The 17561-nt window shown below is 42.0% G+C and overlaps 1 protein-coding gene and 1 non-coding gene across 2 annotated transcripts; one reads left to right on the top strand and one right to left on the bottom strand.

Annotated features, from left to right (window-relative positions):
* Positions 1-2074: 2074 nt before the first annotated feature.
* dnaaf10 (dynein axonemal assembly factor 10) lies at positions 2075-17440 on the bottom strand. The gene is made up of 8 exons (XM_055867753.1): positions 17078-17440; positions 16577-16677; positions 15855-15985; positions 12514-12615; positions 12146-12261; positions 6779-6913; positions 3584-3681; positions 2075-3058 (listed from the first exon to the last, which is right to left on the bottom strand). Exons 1-8 carry the CDS (start codon positions 17261-17263, stop codon positions 2851-2853), a joined length of 1077 nt encoding a protein of 358 aa, XP_055723728.1. The 5' UTR covers positions 17264-17440; the 3' UTR covers positions 2075-2850.
* trnaa-ugc (transfer RNA alanine (anticodon UGC)) lies at positions 11353-11428 on the top strand. Its single transcript has one exon. It is a non-coding gene; the product is annotated as a tRNA-Ala (tRNA).
* Positions 17441-17561: the final 121 nt, after the last annotated feature.

Raw genomic sequence — 17561 nt, 5'->3', positions numbered from 1 at the left:
TGCCCGAGTAACACCAGGAATGCACTATCCCTCCATCAGTGCTCAGACTGTCTGCAATAGGCTGAGAGAGGCTGGACTTAGGGCTTGTAGGCCTGTTGTAAGGCAGGTCCTCACCAGACATCACCGGCAATAACGTCACCTATGGGCAGGACTGGCAAAAAGTGCTCTTCACTGACGAGTCATGATTTTGTCTCACCAGGGGTGATGGTCGGATTTGCATTTATCGTCGAAGGAACAAGCGTTACACCGAGGCCTGTACTCTGGAGAGGGATCGATTTGGAGGTGGAGGGTCCATCTTGGTCTGGGGCGGTGTGTCTCAGCATCATCGGACTGAGCTTGTTGCCATTGCAGGCAATCGCAACGCTGTGCGTTACAGGGAAGACATCCTCATGTGGTATCCTTCCTGCAGGCTCATCCTGACAAGACCCTCCAGCATGACAATGCCATCAGCCATACTGCTTGTCTGTGCGTGATTTCCTGCAAGACAGGAATGTCAGTGTTCTGCCATGGCCAGCGAAGAGCCCAGATCTCAATCCCATTGAGCAAGTCTGGGACCTGTTGGATCAGATGGTGCGGGCTAGGTCCCTTGGTGGAAGAGTGGGGTAACATCTCACAGCAAGAACTGGCAACCCCTCTTCTGGTGCAGTCCATGAGGAGGAGATGCACTGTAGTACTTAATGCAGGTGGTGGCCACACCAGATACTGACTGTTACTTTTGATTTTGACCCTCCCCTTTGTTCAGGGACACATTATTCCATTTCTGTTAGTCACATGTCTGTGGAACTTGTCTTAGTTGTTCAATCTTATGTTCATACAAATATTTACACATGTTAAGTTTGCCGAAAATAAACGCAGTTGACAGTGAGAGGACGTTTCTTTTTTTTGCTGAGTTTATATTAAGTTAATGTAATGACACTACATACTTGATCATTTCTAGTCAGTGGGACTGACATTCTAGACAGATAGATTAGACTGGCACTGAGATCACAGGACCTGGCTCTCTGAGGAACAACCCCATTTACATGCATTACATGGAACAGAATCATCGGGGGGGGGGGGGCTGTATCCAACGGGCCCTGCTGAGGTACCTGGATCCAACGGGCCCTGCTGAGGTCCCTGGATCCAATGGGCCCTGCTGAGGTACCTGGATCCAACAAGCCCTGCTGAGGTACCTGGTCGCTGAGCCAAGACTTCTGGGACTACAACCTTCATGTGGGGCATCTGCTGCTGCGACAGAAGAGGCGTAGGGTCATATTACAGCACCTCCAGACCGGGCTGGCCCTGCGGCCCTCACTCAGGTCAGCACACTGTGGTACACCCCTACTCACCCGACGGGCCGCGGTCCAAATCCGGACCCAGAAAAAGGTCAATACGGACCACTGATCCAGACATAAAATAAATGTTATAGACAAAAATATAAATGCAACATGGAACAATTTTAACAAGTTTACTGAGTTACAGTTCATATAAGGAAATCGGTCACTTGAAATACATTCATTAAGCCCTAATCTATGGATTTCACATAACTGGGCAGGGGCGGAGCCACGGGTGGGCATAGGCCTACCAACTGGGGAGCCAGGCCCAGCCAATCAGAATTAGTTTTCCCCGACAGAGCTTTGAAATAAATACTCAGTTTCATCAGCTGTCCGGTTGGCTGGTCTCAGACGATCTTGCAGGTGAAGAAGCCGGATGTGAAGGTCCTGGGTTGGCGTGGTTACACATGGTCTGCATTTGTGAGGCCGGTTGGACGTACTGCCAAATTCTCTAAAATGACGTTGGATGCGGCTTATGGTCAAGAAATTAACATTTAATTCTCTGGCAACAGCTCTGGTGGACATTCCTGCCGTCAGCATGCCAATTGCTCACTCATTCAAAGTCTAATCTGTAGCACTGTGTTGTGTGACAAAACTGCACATTTTAGAGTGCCCTTTTATTATCCCCAGCACAAGTTGCACCTGTGTAATGATCATGCTGTTTAATCAGCTTCTTCATATGCCACACCTTTCAGGTAGATGGATTATCCTGGTAGATGAGAAATGATCACTAACAGGGATGTAAACAAATTAGCATTAGGAACATTTCTGCAAGCTTTTATTTCAGCTCATGAAACATGGTACCTTTACAACACTTTACATGTAAATTTAGATCACAGACTTCAGTATTAAAATTCCAAAGCAATAAGACAATACTAGTTTTCTCAAAAAGGCCATTTTAATCTGTATCCCCAGTAAGGTGTTTTATAACAAAGTCACAGTAAGAACATTTTTAGGCAAAACTGGAGGCATGTGCCAATCAAACACACCCTGCCTAGTAAAAGATAAAGACCACAAGCATTTTTCTCAAGCAGCAAAATATGCTAACTTCAGTTAGCAAAGCATTTTGTTCAGAGTATCAACCTGCCATTAGAAATATAGGCTACACATGGTTTGAACAGGAGAAAGTATGGCTGGAGGGATGGAAGAGAGAGAAACAAAGGATATTGAGTTCCACAAAATCCGCTGTGTGACTCAATAGAAACTGTTTGATGAGACGAGAGAGGGTGGGTGACTGGAGATAGAGAGAGGGACACTAGAGAGAGTGAGTGAGAGAGCGCGCTTCTACTGAATTACAAGGAGGAGTGTTTCTCACTGCCATCCATAGACGCACCCTGGGTATTCTGTTAGTCATTTTAACTTAGAATAGCAGGCCTTGAAGATAGATAGCTAGTTGGGTCACAGTCCTGCTGGGGTTCACCTCTTCCTCACCGACATTACTAATCATACATCTGCTTCTGATGTACCCTCTTCACCATCTGGGGGGGGGTGCAAAACTGAGCCAAGATCAGAGTCTAGGGGTACTCCACCGTACACCTCACACACGGTTGAGCTTGGTCACGATGAGGACGCGGACGGACTGGTCAAAGGCAGAGCAGACGCACAGACCCTGCTTGTCGGGGCTCCAGTCCAGGCTGGCGATTGGCTGGGTGGACAGAGTGACGTTTTGCAGCAGGGTGACAGTGCCGGCCACGCCCATGTCGACCTCATCTGAGTCCTTCTTACTTCTCTGAGCCGGGTATTCGCTGTTAACAGGACAAAGAGAGTAAATTCTCTGAGCAGCGTATTCACTGTTAACAGGACAAAGAGAGTAAATCCTCTGAGCAGCGTATTCACTGTTAACAGGACAAAGAGAGTAAATCCTCTGAGCAGCGTATTCACTGTTAACAGGACAAAGAGAGTAAATCCTCTGAGCAGCGTATTCACTGTTAACAGGACAAAGGCACCGTGAATCAAGGATGCATCTACACACTAGTCTAGACTCATTCAGGGATAAATCTTACATGTACCTTGAGAAAAAAGTGCATAACTCAGACTTTCACATATAGTACATCATGCACTGATGGCAATTATGCATGTTAATCTCAAGTTAGGATTCAGACCACACACTGTACCAGCCGTGTCCCTCCAAAACCAGGAGTGAAGAGCATTGATTTGGAGTCTGAACTAACCATGTTTGATGTTCGTTTACCATTATAGAGACATGTTTCTGAGGTTATGGGTTGAAATCCATTGGACCAAGTTAGTGGAGAATCGATAAAGTTACTTACTATTTCCATAGATGAAGGTTTCCAGCTCCCCCTGCTGTCATAAAGATGTCTCTGTTCTGGGGCAGATGTCTCACTTGCCAGATCGTCGATTTATGGGCCTGGGATGAAATGGAAAGAATCCATTACATATAAAACAATGTGCTAATCCTCTTAAGGAAAAATATTCACCTAACATGACATACCCAAATCTAACTGCCTGTAGCTCAGGCCCTGAAGCAAGGATATGCATTTTCTTGGTACCATTTGAAAGGAAACATTGAAGTGTATGGAAATGTGAAAGGAATGTAGTATAATATAACACAATAGATCTGGTAAAAGACAACAACAAAAAATAAAATGTTATTTACTATTTATTTTTTTTCCATCAGAAAGGCCGTAATGTATTATTCCAGCCTAGGTGCAATTTAGATTTTGGCCACTAGATGGCACCAGTGTATGTGCAAAGTTTTAGACTGTTCCAATAAACCATTGCATTTCTGTTCAAAAGTTTTTATCAAGACTGCCTAAATGTGCCTAATTTGTTTATTAATAACTATGTTCAAAATTGTGCACTCCTCAAACAAAAGCATTGTATTTTTTCACTGTAAAGCTACTGTAAATTGGACAGTGCAGTTAGATTAACAAGAATTTAAGCTTTCTGCCAATATCAGATATGTCCTCGGAAATGTTCTTGTTACTTACAACCTCATGCTAATCGCATTAGCCTACGTTAGCTCAACCGTCCCATGGAAGGGACACCAATCCCGAAGAATTAAACATTTTTAAAATGGATATTGCAAGCAGAGAAATATAATTCATAGAACGGGATTTGCATTCAAGTTAGTGGGTGGTCATTCTATTTCTGTGATTGCAAGGTCAAACCAAAAGGTCTAGTAGCATATATTCAGCCAAAGGTTAGTAATATCCCATGTCGGTGGCAGATGTACAACCCAACAACTTTGATTAGAGGAAGAGGCATGAAACTAGAAACAACAACTCAACAATCGGAGTGAATTGAAAAACACTCCCAACCTTCAAATCCCATCCAAAATGAGATTAGATATATTTATGTGCCGACTGTTGATCGCTCAATGAACAACACAAATATTTTAAAAGAGGTATGGAGGCAAAGTCCTCTCTGATCTCGCTAAAACACCAGACGAACGGAGTCAGGTCCGCGTCACAAATGATACCCTAATCCCTAAAAGTGCACTACTTTTGACCAGGGCCCAAAAAGAGCTCCGGTTAAAATAATACTTTGGTGGGTGTATTATATTTGTCCTATTTCATACATGTGCTAGTGTGTATTAATATGCATGTGTGAATTGGAAATGTTTTTTTCTAAAAATAAAATTACAAAAATTCACATCCCAACTCTCCCTGTGACAGACACCCTTGGAGCCGGGTCATGGCCAGGGTTTGACCCTGGAGCAATTGGGGTTAAGTGTCTTGCTCAATGGCACATCCACAGATTCTTCACCTTGTCGGATCCTGGATTCGAACTAGCAACCTTTCGGGTTACAGGCCCAACGCTCGAACCGCAAGACTACCCATAGATCTCTGGTCAAACCGCAAGGCTGCCCACAGAGGTCAAAGGTTTTCTCAGGTCAAAAGTAGTGCACTATATAGTGGAAAGAGTGGAATTTGGGACACAACTATGGGCCGGATTCACAAAACACAACATACGTTTTTTCGTAAGAAGTTTATGGGAAAAAAAACAAGTTCATAAGAGTGCAATTCCTCAACATGTTCTTAGGAATTCATAGTTTTCTTAGGAACTTCGTAAATATATATATTTTTTAAAGAACTTTGTAGATATCTTATGTGGCATTGCCATTAGTGATGTGATTGAAACTAATGAATAGGCCTATGTGACAGGAATGATAGGATTTGGCCCACTATAACCGTGTTGATATTTCCATTTATTTATCTGCTTTATGTCTCGAGAATATATCTTTTTAGTTGGCCCGTGAACCCTTTATACACAAAAACAAAGTGTTATTTTTCATACATTATAGCCATCAGATTAGCTATATCAAAACCAGAAATGGATAACCAAGGAAACCGCAATAAAAACTTCAGCAAAAAAAAGAGCTTAAAGTGATGGTGGAGGAAATAGCAGCCAGGAAAATGTTGCTGGAGACTCTGAAATGTTGAGGAGACTCGATAACTGCGGGGGTCACTGCAGAGACCAAAAAGAGAGGAAGGACGAGTGGCCGAGTCTGTCTCAGCCGTTGGGGTATGGCAAGGGACAGTGACGCCGTGAAAAGAAAAGTAGTCCGACGTCAAGTCGGCTGCTAAGAAGAATGGAGCTGAGAGAAGCAGGGAGTTGAAGACTGGAGGGGGGTATCCACCATTCATGTGGACCAGCTGGAGGAGAAGATGTTGTCCATGATAAGAGAGATGGTGGTAGAGAGACTGCACGACCGCAAAGTTAGTTAGCTACTAGTAGCTAGCAAACGCGTAATGACATTAGCCAACATAGCTAACGACATTAACGTTAGATAAGTTAGCCAAGTACTTCTTTGGAAATTAACGAGCTAACGCTAGCTATTTAACACTTACGAATATTGTAATATTTTTAATGACTAACTAGATAATACGTGTTTAATTCGCTTTCTTGTTGTATTTAACTGTCAGGTAGCCAACTGTGTCTGTGGCAGTGTGGCGTAAGAAAATGTTCATGGTTACAAAAGTATCCAGATGTCACAAGACAAGGGTTTAGCAGTCCTAAAGTTAAGTACATTTCCAAGAAGATATCCTAAAGCCTTATTTTCAAGAATCCCATTTAACTTTTTGTTAGGAACAGTCATAGGAAGAAAAAAAAACTTAAGAACATTTCCAATAACTTTGAGGAAGAGCAACTTTCTTCACACGTCTATAGTTAAGGAGAAAAATGGCAGTTATTAATAAGACATTTCTTATTAAGGTTTTGTGAATCTGGGCCCATGGCTTTAACGCAAGTTTTTCAAGTGTGTTTTCATTTCATGGAGGAACGATTGAAAAAGCCACACTCTCCACCGGCCTTATGTGATCTTTGGCATGCAGCTTCATGGACATGAGCATGTAAGAAAAACATGGCCGCCACACAGATCCAGTTGTGAAAACTTTAAAAAATAATTCTCTCTCCCCATCCGTAACCACAACTGACTCACCGCCACCAGGGGATGAAAAATAACCTTTGACACTTTTTCCGACTACTATTCGGCTAATTACCTTTTCGGAGACGGAGTCGAAGCCCTTGGTGGGGTGCTGGGTCCTCATGTCAAAGACGTGGAATTTCCCCTCCAACGAAGTGGCCACTAGCTTGTTCATGTTGATATCCTTCCTGTCAAACTCCACGTGGCATACCTGCCGGACAGTAATCAAAGACGACAACAATCAGGCACTGAGTCCCTGGAGTGGACAGCCGGACAGCCGAGCCATCCTAGACAAATGACCTCAGTAGAACTAACTTCATCTCCTGGCACTGAGACATGACCTCAGCAGAACTAACTTCAGCTCCTGGCAGAGACAAATGACCTCAGTAGAACTTTTTACTCATCAATCTACACACAATACCCCACAATTACAAAGCAAAAACAGGTTTTTAGAATTGTTTGCAAATGTAAAAAAATATAAAAAATAACGGAAATATCACATTTATACAAGTATTCAGACCCTTTACTCAGTACTTTGTTGAAGCACTTCTGGCAGTGATTACAGCCTCGAGTGTTCTTGGGTATGACACTACAAGCTTGGCACATCTGTATTTGGGGAGTTTCTCCCATTCTTCTCTGCAGATCCTCTCAAGCTCTTTCAGGTTAGATGGGAAGCGTTGCTGCACAGCTATTTTCAGGTCTGTCCAGAGATGTTGGATCGGGTTCAAGTCCGGGCTCTGGCTGTGCCAATCAAGGACATTCAGAGACTTGTCCCGAAGTCACTCCTGTGCTGTCTTGGCTGTGTGCTTAGGGTTGTTGTCCTGTTGGAAGGTGAACCTTCGCTCCAGTCGGAGGTCCTGAGCAGGTTTTCATCAAGGATCCATCCTGACTAGTCTCCCAGTCCTTGCCACTGAAAAACATCCCCACAGTATGATGCCACCACCATGCTTCACTGTAGGGATGGTGCCAGGTTTTCTCCAGATGTGACTCTTGGCATTCAGGCCAAAGAGATCAATCTTGGTTTTATCAGAGCAGAGAATCTTGGTTCTCATGATCTGGGAGTCCTTAGGTGGCTTTTGGCAAACTCCAAGTGGGCTGTCATGTGCCTTTTACTGAGGAGTGGCTTCCATTTGGCCACTCTACCATAAAGACCTGATTGGTGGAGTGCTACAGAGATGGTTGTCCATCTGGAAGGTTCTCCCATCTCCACAGAGGAACTCTGGAGCTCTGTCCGGTTCTTGGTCACCTCTCCCTCGATTGCTCAGTTTGGTCAGCTCTAGGAAGAGTCTTGGTGGTTCCAAACTTCTTCCATTAAGAATGATGGAGGACACTGTGTTCTTGGGGACCTTCAATGCTGCAGGAATATTTTGGTACCCTTCCCCAGATCCTGTCTCGGAGCTCTAGAACAATTCCTTCGACCTCATGGCTTGGTTTTTGCTCTGACATGCACTGTCAACTGTGGGACCCTATATAGACAGTTGTGTGCCTTTCCAAATCATGTCCAATCAATTGAATTTACCACAGGTGGACTCCAATCAAATTGTAGAAACATCTCAAGGATGATCAATGGAAACAGGATGCACCTTAGCTTAATTTTTGAGTCTCATCGCAAAGGATCTGAATACCTATGTAAATAAGGTATTTATTTTTAATACATTTGCAAAAATGTCTAAACCTGTTTTCGCTTTGTCATTATGGGGTATTGTGATGTCATTATGGGGTATTGTGTGTCGATTTGACGAGGATTTGTTTTTCTCTCTCATCCATTTTAGAATAAGGCTGTAACGTAACAAAATGTGGGAAAAGTCAAGGGGTCTGAATACTTTCTGAATGGACTGTATGGGGAATTGGAAATTATGAAGGCAATTACATTGACAGAAGCTATCTACCCCCTAAAACACACAACATGGAAGGTCATTGTGCTCCATTACTGTGTGCATCAGTGTATTGCAGGGTAATGATAGTGAACATATTGTATACTAAAAGACTATTAATTTAAAAGCACAGTTTTAATAAGTGTATTGAAGTGAAATGATAGTATGTGTAAAGCATACGTACAGATGTACTATTCTAGTATATCTCGTACCTGAAGTAAGTTCTGTTAATTTGTACTGTATTTAAGTATACATGTAATATATTAAAAATGTACTTTTTCCTTGCTTGGGTCTCAGTGTTGAAAGGGGGAAAAATGGGCCCTTGTAGAATACAGAGATGTATAAGAGCATGAAACACAACATACACACTACATTATCCAGGAAAAACATTTAAAAATGTCCAACGTAGAGGTAGAAATTAGGCTTGGGCGCTATACTGGGGTATTTTGATTTTCAATAGCATTAAAACTATTTATCTTCATGTTTACTATATTTTAATGTTCATTTTGACTTTTTAAGTCAATACCTGCACTCAGCTTGTGCACTGGGTTATGAGATTGCCTTCATTTGGCCTGTTACATGATTTTTCATTCTGAAACTTACTGGTTGTCCCCAGTCACATGTTATTTTGTTTACAATGACGAGAGACCGGAGCCTCGTGAGTCATTCACTGTTGTGCAGCACGAGCCAGGTGACCTAGTTACTGTATGGAATTCACAACTAAATGTTTGCCAGCTAGATATCTTATAACTATTAAGTTAACCGTCTAAAATGTGCTAAATGCTCTGCAGTTGTACATTTGGTTTATCTAGCTATGTGGTTAGCTTCTTGGAAAATCAGAGAGGGGAAAACTGAACTAGCTGTTATTGGCAGAGAGGTTTGGAACTCATTGTTATTGGTCTACTAAACAATCCAAAACTCCCGCCTATTCAAACAGGCTGATTAGAAGGTCCAGTGTAGATTGTATTTTCAACCAGCAACTATCGGGAAATAAGACTGATGAACATTTTTACAGGTGTTAGTTTCATCCGCTGTTGTACAATATGATACAAAACACAGAAAGAACTGAATTTTGACTGCACTGGACCTTTAATGTACACTGCTCAAAAAAATAAAGGGAACACTTAAACAACACAATGTAACTCCAAGTCAATCACACTTCTGTGAAATCAAACTGTCCACTTAGGAAGCAACACTGATTGACAATAAATTTCACATGCTGTTGTGCAAATGGAATAGACAAAAGGTGGAAATTATAGGCAATTAGCAAGACACCCCCCAAAACAGGAGTGATTCTGCAGGTGGTGACCACAGACCACTTCTCAGTTCATATGCTTCCTGGCTGATGTTTTGGTCACTTTTGAATGCTGGCGGTGCTCTCACTCTAGTGGTAGCATGAGACAGAGTCTACAACCCACACAAGTGGCTCAGGTAGTGCAGTTCTTCCAGGATGGCACATCAATGCGAACTGTGGCAAAAAGGTTTGTTGTGTCTGTCAGCGTAGTGTCCAGAGCATGAAGGCGCTACCAGGAGACAGGCCAGTACATCAGGAGACGTGGAGGAGGCCATAGGAGGGCAACAACCCAGCAGCAGGACTGCTACCTCCAACTTTGTGCAAGGAAGTGCACTGCCAGAGCCATGCAAAATGACCTCCAGCAGGCCACAAATGTGCATGTGTCAGCATATGGTCTCACAAGGGGTCTGAGGATCTCATCTCGGTACCTAATGGCAGTCAGGCTACCTCTGGCGAGCACATGGAGGGCTGTGCGGCCCCACAAAGAAATGCCACCCCACACCATGACTGACCCATCGCCAAACCGGTCATGCTGGAGGATGTTGCAGGCAGCAGAACGTTCTCCACGGCGTCTCCAGACTCTGTCACGTCTGTCACATGTGCTCATGTGCTCAGTGTGAACCTGCTTTCATCTGTGAAGAGCACAGGGCGCCAGTGGCGAATTTGCCAATCTTGGTGTTCTCTGGCAAATGCCAAACGTACTGCACTGTGTTGGGCTGTAAGCACAACCCCCACCTGTGGACGTCGGGCCCTCATACCACCCTCATGGAGTCTGTTTCTGACCGTTTGAGCAGACACATGCACATTTGTGGCCTGCTGGAGGTAATTTTGCAGGGCGTTGGCAGTGCACCTTGCACAAAGTTGGAGGTAGCGGTCCTGCTGCTGGGTTGTTGCCCTCCTACGGCCTCCTCCACGTCTCCTGATGTACTGGCCTGTCTCCTGGTAGCGCCTGCATGCTCTGGACACTACGCTGACAGACACAGCAAACCTTTTTGCCACAGTTCGCATTGATGTGCCATCCTGGATGAACTGCACTACCTGAGCCACTTGTGTGGGTTGTAGACTCCGTCTCATGCTACCACTAGAGTGAGAGCACCGCCAGCATTCAAAAGTGACCAAAACATCAGCCAGGAAGCATATGAACTGAGAAGTGGTCTGTGGTCACCACCTGCAGAATCACTCCTGTTTTGGGGGGTGTCTTGCTAATTGCCTATAATTTCCACCTTTTGTCTATTCCATTTGCACAACAGCATGTGAAATTTATTGTCAATCAGTGTTGCTTCCTAAGTGGACAGTTTGATTTCACAGAAGTGTGATTGACTTGGAGTTACATTGTGTTTTTTAAGTGTTCCCTTAATTTTTTTGAGCAGTGTATATAAAGGTCGGCTGTTCATAGTCACCATATGAAGGGTTAGGTTGTTACTGTGTCAATATCGATAGGACCAAAAAGCAGGTATAGACCACCACTACCATATCATTCTCGGCCCTGTGTGGCTCAGTTGGTAGAGCATGGCGCTTGCAACGCCAGGGTTGTGGGTTCGATTCCCACGGGGGGCCAGTACAAAAAAAAGTATGAATGTATGTACTTGTAAGTCGCTCTGGATAAGAGCGTCTGCTAACTGACTTAAATGTAAATGTAAATTCTCCAGACATATAGGACTGGTTTCCTGGACACAGATTAAAGGCTCTATTCAGTCTGTAAAGCTGAAACGTTACAGATTCCGTGATGTAAAGGTAATTTCCGATTTGAGCCGACATGCAGCGTTTACCCTGAATGCAGTCTCCGCTAAAGCGGGAACATTACCTTTAAATTTCAATCACGCTGTAAAGCTGAACTTCCTTGATGCGGATAGAACAGAACCTAATCATTCTTCTCAACTAAAATCCCCATTGAAAGTGCATTTCTGAATAGAACTGGGTTTAAAGGGACAGTGTGAGATTTTAGTTGAGAAGAAGGCTTAATCTGTGTCCAGGAAGCCAGCCCTACTTTCTATTTACCCAGAGTCAAATTAACTCATTGATAACATTTTTATGTCTCTGTATCCACTATGAAGGAGGTTGTAAGTAGTTTGTGAGCTGTTGCTAACTAGCGTTAGCACAATAACTGGAGGTATACAGGTACTGCTAGCACACTGCACGCCTAGACATAAAATTGGTACCCATCAGTTAATCAGACTTTGGGTAAATAGAAAAAGACCTTAATTGCCAAAATCTTGCACTTCCCCTTTAATCTGGGTGCAGGAAACCGGCCATTGGTATCTTCAGTTGGCCTCACCCCATTTTTAATGTTGGTTTCCCACCGGAGAGACATGTTCCTGAGGTCAAACAGCTTGATGTCTCCGTTGTCATATCCAGCACACACACAGCGGTCCTGGTCGTTGAAGGCGTGGCCTGGGAAAGAAATGGTCAAACGGACCTTAGACGGGTTAACTGATCACTATGATGGGATTTTAAAATGTAGTAACTTGAACATTTAGGACCTATGCTTTGCTAAGTTCTGTATGCGAAGGACAACATGAGATCTATTAATTCTGCAGCCCAATGCAGATTTGAGATGAGCGCAGGTGAGTGAAGTGACAGCATGGGACGCAGCATGGGAAACCATGGGTTACCATTATGCTAGCATTTTTCTCTCATATGTACCAAAAGCTACAGTCCAGCAGTCTCTCTTGGCCTCTCCCTCCCCTGGCTCCATGTTAGCCACAGGTGAGTCCTTCTGTCTGGGGTCCCACACCTTCACTGTCCCTGGAAGACAGAAAACAGACAGCAGGGATAACATTAAACACATATTATGATGCCTCACGTAAGATCCAGCTTTGCAGGACTGTTTTGAGAATACAGATTGGAACATGTTAAAAGATTCATCCATCCAGTACTCGTCCATTAACACTGAGGAATACACAAGCAACTGACAAAATAAAGGAAACACTTGAGTAAAAGCCAGATACAAGTACAGTACCAGCCAAAAGTTTGGACACACCTACTCATTCCAGGGTTTTCTTTATTTTTAACTATTTTCTACATTGTAGAATAATAGTGAAGACATCAAAACTATGAAATAACACATGAAATCATGTAGTAACCAAATATATATTTTATATTTGAGATTCTTCAATGTAGCCACCGTTTGCCTTGATGACAGCTTTGCACATTCTTGGCATTCTCTCAACCAGCTTCATGAGGTAGTAACCTGAAATGCATTTCAATTATGAGGTGTGCCTTATTAAAAGTTAATTGGTGGAATTTCTTTCCTTCTTAATGCGTTCGAGCCAATCAGTTGTGTTGTGACAAGGTAGGTGTAGTATACTGGAGATGGTCTTTTACCAAATAGGGCTAAGTCCATATTATGGCAAGAACAGCTCAAATACGCAAAGAGAAACGACAGTCCATCATTACTTTTAGACATGAAGGTAAATCAATCCGGAAAATGTCAAGAACTTTTAAAGTTTCTTCAAGTGCAGTCGCAAAAACCATCAAGGGCTATAATGAAACTGGCTCTCATGAGGACCGCCACAGGAAAGGAAGACCCAGAGTTACCTCTGCTGCAGAGGATAAGTTCATTAGAGTTATCAGCCTCAGAAATTGCAGCCCAAATAAATGCTTCACAGAGTTCAAGTAATATACACATCTCAACATCAACTGTTCAGAGGAGACTGTGTGAATAAGGCCTTCATGGTCAAAATTCTGCAAAGAAACCACTACTAAAGGACATCAATAATAAGAAGGGACTTGCTTGGGCCAAGAAACACGAGCAACAGACATTAGACCGGTGGAAATCTCTCCTTTGGTCTGATGAGTCCAAATTTAAGATTTTTCGTTCCAACCGCCGTGTCTTTGTGAGACGCTGAGTAGGTGTCAGACAGTTTCGAAGCATGAGGTCTGATACCAACAGGTTCAGTGAAAGTTTATATCTACAAGCCATCAGACTGCTGAGCACTTGAACTGGACTGACCACCTGCACATACACTCACTCATGGACACACCCACACACACAGTATACAGTTATACTACACACATCACAACTGCTGCTACCAGACTCTTATTTATTATTGTTAAACACTGGGCAACTTAAATACTGTGCAATTTAAACATTCCCCCAAAACATGTGTACAGCGCCTTCAGAAAATATTCACACCTCTTGACTTTTTCCCACAATATTGTTACAGCCTGAATTTAAAATAGATTAAAGAGAGTACATCTCTCTTTTCAATGGACTACACACACAATACCCCATAATGTCAAAGTGGAATTTTGTATTTTCAAAATATTTACAAGTGAATTACAAATTAGAAGCTGAAATGTTTTGAGTCAATAAGTATTCAACCGCTCTGTTATGGAATGCCTAAATAAGTTTAGGAGTAAAACTTTATTTAACAAGTCACATAAGTTGCATGGACTCACTGTGTGCAATAATTGTGTTTAACATGATTTTTGAATAACTACCTAATCTCTGTACCCCACACATACAATTATCCCCTCTGTCGAGCAGTGCATTTCTAACACGGATTCAACCACGAAGACCTGGGAGGTTTTCCAATGCCTCACAAAGGGCAACTATTGGTCAGTGAGTAAAAAAAACTAAAACATTCTGACATTGAATATCCCTTTGAGCATGGTGAAGTTATTAATTACACTTTGGATGGTGTATCAATACACTTAGTCACTACAAAGATACAAGCGTCCTCCCTAACTCAGTTGCCAGAGAGGAAGGAAACCGCTCATGGAGTTCACCATGAGGCCAATGGTGACTTTAAAACAGTTAAGTAAAACTGCAAAAAATGTGGCAAAGAAATTAACTTTATGTCCTGAATACAAAGCATTATGTTTGGGGCAAATCAAAACACATCACTGAGTACCACTCCATATACTTTCCAGCATGGTGGTGGCTGCATCATGTTGCATCATCCTGTTATAGGTATGCTTGTCGTCGGTAAGGACTAGAGAGTTTTTTTATGATAAAAAGAAACGGAATAGATCTAAGCACAGGCAAAATCCTAGAGGAAAACATGGTTCAGTCTGCTTTCCAACAGACACTGGGAGACAAATTCACCTTTCAGCAGGAAAATAACCTAAAACACAAGGCCAAATATACACTGGAGTTGCTTACCAAGACGACATTGAATGTTCCTGAGTAACCAAGTTAATTTTTTTTACTTAAATCGCCTTAAATCTATGGCAAGACTAGAAAATATGTAAAAGTATGTAAAATGTAATAAAATGTATGCACTCTACTGTAAGTCGCTCTGGATAAGAGCGTCTGCTAAATGACTAAAATGTAAATGTAAAATGTAAAATGGCTGTCTAGCAATTATCAACCACCAACTTGACAGAGCTTGAAGACTTTTTAAAATGTTGTACAATCCAGGTGTGCAAAGCTCTTAGAGACTTACCCAGAAAGACTCACAGCTGTAATCGCTGCCAAAGGTGATTCTAACACGTATTGACTCTGGGGGTTAAATACTTATCTAATCAAGATGAGTTATTATTATTTATTATTATTTTTACAAATGATAGGATTTTTCTTCCAGTTTGACATTGAAGTATTTTGTGTAGATCGTTGACCAGCCAAAAATGACAATTTAATCAATTTTAATCCCTCTTTGTAACACAACAAAATGTGGAAAAATTCAAGGGGTGTAAATAATTTCTGTACTATAAATTGTGCCTTCCTGTATTATATTTATGCTAAAATGTTTATTCTATTCTACTGAGCCATTTACTTGTTGGTATTCTTATCTTTTATTATTTCTTATTGTTGTCGGGTTGTCGAGAAGGAACCTGCGTGAAAGCATTTAGTTGGACGGTGTACACTGTACACCATGTGTATCCTGTACTTGAAACTAAAACTCAGTTGATGTTATTGCATTTATGACTTCTGTCTGTATTCTCTCTTCTACTACAGCATCCTACGAGTGCTTGCCTAAGAATCCTAGCCACACCCTCAGGATTAAAGTCATCTTAAAAAATATATATATAATAATTACCATCTCTGCTCCCAGTCACGATCTCGGGAGCCCCGTCACCGATCCCCAGGCCCCCGACTCCATCTATGCTGTTCACAATCTCCTTGTGGGCCTTCACAGAGTACACAGACACATCGGGCATCTCCAGGTTCCTACAGACAGACAGACAGACAGACAGACACATCATGCACCTATATATATATATGTTATCATCTACACATACATATACACACACATACATATATATATATACACATACATACATATACATACATATATATATATACACATACATACATATACATATATATATATATATATATATATATATATAGCCATATTATTTGTATTCAGTATTCACTCTGTATTTATTCCTTGTGTCACTATTTCTATTTTGTTTTTAACTCATCATTGTTAGAAAGGACACGTAAGTAAACATTTCACTGTTAGTCTATACATGTTGTCTACAAAGCATGTGACAAACAGCATTTAATTTGACTTAACAGACACATAGCCTGATCCCAGATCTGTTAATGCTGTATAGCCACCATCTCCTATGTGGTCGCAAAGGAGTTGGCTAGTACAAACAGACCGGGGACCAGGCGTCTGGACACGCTGTTACCAATGTCTTTACTAGGGATAGCTTTTTATGATGTATAGCAGCACATGCTGGTGGTAGTGTAAATCTATTTGACAAGACATGTGATATGTCTTTTCAGATAGTTGGTAAATAAATAGGCTACCATATATTGAGATTTCCGTCAAAGTCCCCAGTTGCTATATGTCTTTGTTGTAGAGAGCTGGCCCCGAATGTCCCACACTTGATGGGCTTTGCTTTCTCGATCTGTGAAAGATAACAGGACATTGTTATGCTTGTCCATTACTGAAATTCATTAGATGGATTGCCTCAAAAAGGGCACTCTCTTGTATTTGGGAAACAGGGGTCCAAATAGTTATCGCTAGGGTCCAAACGAATGCAACGGATAACAACATGAACATGCATGGTTGCTATTCGTGTAAGTTTGTTTTTGACGTGGCACTGTTAACAACAGTAGACACCAATCTAGCTACAATCGCTGCTGCAGTATCACAGACGGACAGGGGTCCTTGTGTTACTAGTTGCTATGGTAACAAAGGGTAACCGAACGACTTTTCTAGAACAAACTAGAACGCTAACGTACCTAGCTAGCTAAACGCTTGAACTAGCTCGAAAACAAAAGCACAAACAATACAAAATTAGCTACCTCTTTTATGAGTTTAACCTCTCCATGTTCCACCTCGTATATTTGCATCACTCCGGTGCCCCTTGCATAGTTTCCCAGACAGACAAACTTTGCACTACAAGGAATCCATTTGCTGTCAAACACTGTGTAGTTCAAACTTCTCTGAACGTGAGCTATAATTTGTGGCTTCTCAAATGGCGTCGACATTTCTTCCCTGGAATGACAATAACGACGATGAAAATGTTACGAGCGCTAATAATGAAAAATATATAGGTTTTCTGACATTAATACAATAGCAAGCTCATTTTTTGGTTCGGCAACTTGTCAACACGATTTTGTAGCAAAACGAACGACATGGAAGGCCACATAAAGTGCTGCCTACATTTTAGCCGGATGAAAAATAGCAAAGACAATATATTTGTTGAATACTTGTGAATGTCGTTATATTTTCCAAAACATTACATACTATTCCCTAGCAGACATTAATATATATATATATAATACC

Source organism: Salvelinus fontinalis, chromosome 1 (genome assembly GCF_029448725.1).
Source record: "Salvelinus fontinalis isolate EN_2023a chromosome 1, ASM2944872v1, whole genome shotgun sequence".
NCBI classification, from domain to species: domain Eukaryota; kingdom Metazoa; phylum Chordata; class Actinopteri; order Salmoniformes; family Salmonidae; genus Salvelinus; species Salvelinus fontinalis.
Note: the sequence above shows the minus strand (reverse complement) of the source record. Positions and strands in the feature narration are given on the sequence as shown.

What these genes read in the sequence shown, in the direction of transcription:
- dnaaf10 (XM_055867753.1), bottom strand. Translation starts at nt 17,263, where the DNA reads ATGTCGACGCCATTTGAGAAGCCACAAATTATAGCTCACGTTCAGAGA. An exon ending in GACGGAAATCTCAATATATG is followed by an intron (nt 15,986 to 16,576) that starts GTAGCCTATTTA and finishes GTCTGTCTGTAG; the next exon opens with GAACCTGGAGATGCCCGATG. An exon ending in CTGCTGGACTGTAGCTTTTG is followed by an intron (nt 12,262 to 12,513) that starts GTACATATGAGA and finishes TTTCTTTCCCAG; the next exon opens with GCCACGCCTTCAACGACCAG.